The following is a 4,300-nucleotide window of genomic DNA, read 5'->3' on the forward strand; positions in this document are numbered from 1 at the left end:
AGCCTGTGCTGGTTGCCAACAGTGAAGATGCCCTGTCATGGATTTTAATCGATAGCAGGGGCCATGGGTTGGCGAAGAGCCACCTTCCCATACGTGGCAACGTCACTGCAATTACCGAAGGATTTGAGGTCATTACTCTCCTGTTCTGGACCATCTTTTTCTTCAGTTGTTTACTATGTTTGAGCGTACCTCTTTTTTACGGGACGCTTTCCGGGGTAATCCACCACTGTAACGTTGGCTTTCAGTTACTTTCTGCTCTCACAACGAGTAATGAGCAACACTCAAATCAAAAAGGAGGTGTAAAGAAGGACAGGTTTAATATCACTACAGCTGGTAATGGCAATAACAGAAATGGCCATGTGCACCAACGGAGTAGTCGCGCTGCAACCACTCCGCATGATCACAATGTAAAACACCTTGCCGTTATTATGGACGGAAACCGAAGGTACGGGCAGAGGCATTCTGTTGAAACCGTATGTGTGAAAGAGTTAGAAGATGTGTGTGAGTTTATCTTCAATGAAGATATGCCGTTGTTTGGTGTAGAACCAATTTTCAAGCGACTGGCGTTTCTCCTCAAACGCACCAAGTTGGATGGGCATCGTGTGGGAGGTGAGAAATTGCTAGAGTTCGTGAAAGATTGCATTGATTTTAACATCAGTATGCTAACTGTGTATGCCTTCTCTACGGAGAACTGGTCTAGACCTGCGCTAGAGGTCAAGGTGCTCATGACGTTGTTTTACTGTTATTTTGAGCGCATGCGCCAAACGGCAAGAAAACAGGGGATTTTCATACGCTTCATATCACCTGCGTTTGAAATGATCCCTTCCCGTATTCGACGTATTATGGTGGATATTGAAGAAGAAACACGACGGCATGTGCCGAGGCGTATTGTAGTTAACGTGTGTGTCAGCTACAGTGGGCGGGATGAGATCATCAACGCCTGCAACGGCCTCTTGCAGAAGAGGAGCGAATATTCCCCGATTTCAACCGGGGACTTGATGAGTCAAATGCTTCGTAGCGTAACGCAGGCTGATCACGAGGAGGAAGATGCTTCTGTTCTGTTCGATGGCGGAGGTGCAGAGCCACAAATTCTACTACGAACTAGTGGAGAGCAGAGACTCAGCAACTTCCTATTGTTTGAATGTGCCTACACAGAGTTCCTCTTCGTTGACAAAACCTGGCCCGAGATAAATAGAGAGGACCTTGTTAAACTCTTACAAGATCATGATAAGCGTGACAAACGCTACGGCAAATAACGTTGCCCTCCCCCCCCCCCATCCGTTTAACATTGGATTACACTGTTAATATTTTTGTGACTTGTGTGGGTGACGTAAGTAGCGGTGATGCTCTCTTTTTCAATTTCGTCTGATCTCCAGCGCGTAAACTCGTCAGTTGACAAAGTGATAGCGGGAAGTTTTAGGTACGTGCAGTGCCAAACTCACGTGAGATCCGGCACTGGCACGATCCGTACATTTCGCAGTTTATTCTTGCGTGTGTATGTGCGTGCGGGTATTTCCGATTTGCCAACCCTTGTTTTTTCCTCCCTCTTGACTCGCACATTTATTAAACCCATGCTATGAGTATATATATATTTATATATTGTCCTGCATGCTTTGTCCTCTGTACAAATGTCCAAGCACTCTTTCCCCCCTCTACAACTTGTCGTTCCGCCTCATCCACATCTGCATACACTTATCGGCGTGCGGATAGCGGCAGAGGTTGTGTGCGTATCGTTAAATCATTAAGCAAAACAAAGACAACCAAGAAAAGAGACAAGGCTGTACCCGCTGTTTTCTCGTTAGATTCAATGAATGAGGATAAAAAAGCACCCTTGACCGTTGAAACGGGGGCTGATTCATCGGAGAAGTCCATTTTTTCAGTTCCGAACGAGACACTCGTTGAGTTTGACGCGAAGAGTGATACTATTCGTGGGGAACTGGTTCAGGTGATAGCGGCCTGGCTCATTGAGCAAGGTCTGACATCATCTGCGCAGTTGTTATGTGATGAAGCCGCGGCACTCTTCCACCAGGAGCACAGCGAGCGGAAAACCCTTCGGGACGTCTCTCGGTCCGTGCAGGAAGGCAACTGGGAGGCTGCAAGTAGTAAATTGAAGAAACTTGAACCATTAATAGCACCGGAGGCTGATGTGAGTCGTGACTCGTCATCTCAAACTGCATCACTCATTCGATCACTGCCTTTCTTGCTCGCTCAACAGCAATTCTTGGAGTATGTTGACGAAGACGATGGGCAACGGGCGCATCATTTCTTTATGAGAAGAATTAAACCACTTGAGGGAACAATCAATAGGGAACATTTCCAGCAGCTAGTTTATTTGCTTACGTGCAGAAACGTTTCAGAGGCTGGAACGACCTTCCCAGTTTGGCGTGGTTGGACACCAATGAAGGGGCGCCTGCAGCTTCAATCCCTTATTGCGAACATCATTGGACACTATAATACGAGTCCGTACTGCCACCAGTATAAGTACCATGTTGATGACGAACCAAACGCCACTGTCATAAACCTGGAACAAATATTAGCGAATTCTTTATCATATGAACTTTTAAAGTCGCAACATCCCAATCTATTGGCGGGTCTTCCTGTGCACCCCGTGTACTCCATTTGGAGACCCTTGGGTGAGCAGTTGCTTCCCACAAACCTCGTCATGACGCTGGATGTCAATACATTGTGCCACAGCGCCAAACTTCACACGGGGGAAAACGTACGGCTGACGGCTTGCCAGCCCTTCCTTCAGGTGCCCGCACTCGCTGTTGGGACGGATGCGGGGGAAATCTTGTGGGTGCCTCTGAAGAACAGAAAAGAAGACACAACACTGGAATCACATGGGGCGTGTACGTCCTTGTACCGTTACAAGGCTCCCGTGAGAGGAATGACGTACCATGAGCAACAATTGCTTCTCTCATGGAGTGGATGTCAAGCTGTAGTCCTTAACGTTGTTCAACTAAAGAAGTCAAGAGGCACTGTCCCGGAACAACAGGATTATTTGGCTGACTGTGTTGCGAACACATTTACTCATGCCGCAGAGGTGCGATCGGCTTGTTTGTTCCCATGCGGTTTTATTCTCGCAACGGGTTTGTCTGACGGAACCGTCACTGAATGGAATCTCATAACAGGGGCACAGATGTCTCAGCACGCATTTAGCGCCTCATCCATCGAGTCTTTAGCGGTGAATCGCTCAGGTAGTTGTTACTTCGCCGCCTCGCGAGAGGGTCTTGTCCGCGTTGTGGATGCTTCCACGGGTGTGCTTCTCTTCACATTCGCGCTGTTGATAACCAGTGAAATATCTTCTATAGCTATTTCCCCTTCCTCCTCACTGCTGCTGGTGTGCTACAAAACTGGTACGCTTCGACTATGGGATGTGCTGACAGGCAATTCACTTGCTCAGCGACTGGAAGGCATGGAGAGCACAAAATGTCGATGCACCTGCGTCACGTTTGGTGCCAATGACTCGCATATTATAACGGGACACGACGACGGATGCCTTTATTTCTGGGACACGGGTCGTTCGCGGCTACGGCGGTGCCAAACCGCCTCATCTCCGCTATCTTCTGCCTTTGGGAGTCGGGAGGGTGCTCACGGGGAGTCACCAGTGCTTTATTCGCCGAATAATCCAAGCATGCATAACTTCCCTCCGGGTGAAGCAGTGTCGCCGCAAACGTCTCTTCGACTTCATCGAGCGCAAATAACCGATGTGAAGTTTCAGCACAACTATGTGGTGACGTGTGGGGGTGACGGTAGGATATGCATATGTGCGAGCGTCATGAAGGACATGGAAAGGAGAGTGTGATAGTTTATAATGTGGGATGGAGTATTGCTCGCATCAACGGAGGACATGGTTATTGGTAGAATGAAAAGGCAGAAAGTCTCCTATTTATACCCCCACTTTACTGTGTATGTTCTGGTGTTTGTCGTGCACGTCACCTTTCACTGCTCCGAGCAAACGAATGTATGGTTTTCAGGATGGTTACATGTTTTGGTCTCCCACATCTTCTTTTTTCTCATTTTGCTCTTATTGCTTCATTGTAGCAAAGTGGGGGAGGCAAAGGGGTAAACACCTGCCTTCATACACCGCACAATTACAGATATTACGCTAGGGTAGGGAGAAGAAGGGAAAGCTGTGGTAAGTCAAAGGAGAGCAAGGGGGGACAGGGACAAAATTATGAAGTATAACTTCAAGGATTCACATTCTCTGGTAAAGCGATTGAATGAATCCGCAAAGGTGCGCAAGAGTCACCCCAACCATTTTCCCGTCATATGTGAAAAGGTGTATAACTCCGATATT

The 4,300-nt window shown here is 47.8% G+C and overlaps 1 protein-coding gene and 1 pseudogene across 2 annotated transcripts; both read left to right on the forward strand.

Moving 5' to 3' along the window:
• The first annotated feature begins 2 nt into the window (after nt 1-2).
• On the forward strand, nt 3-1,256 carry TEOVI_000040800:pseudogene (annotated as a pseudogene). Its single transcript has one exon. A coding segment is annotated over exon 1 (1,254 nt).
• Nucleotides 1,257-1,807: 551 nt separating this feature from the next.
• Nucleotides 1,808-3,805, forward strand: TEOVI_000040900 (WD domain, G-beta repeat, putative; the record flags this gene model as incomplete). The annotated part of the gene is made up of 1 exon (XM_067222430.1): nt 1,808-3,805. The coding sequence occupies one exon, from the start codon at nt 1,808-1,810 to the stop codon at nt 3,803-3,805; it is 1,998 nt and encodes a 665-aa protein (XP_067078531.1).
• Between the last annotated feature and the right edge of the window lie 495 nt (nt 3,806-4,300).

The sequence above is a fragment of the Trypanosoma equiperdum genome (genome assembly GCF_001457755.1).
Source record: "Trypanosoma equiperdum strain OVI genome assembly, contig: ctg_162, whole genome shotgun sequence".
Lineage (NCBI taxonomy): Eukaryota > Euglenozoa > Kinetoplastea > Trypanosomatida > Trypanosomatidae > Trypanosoma > Trypanosoma equiperdum.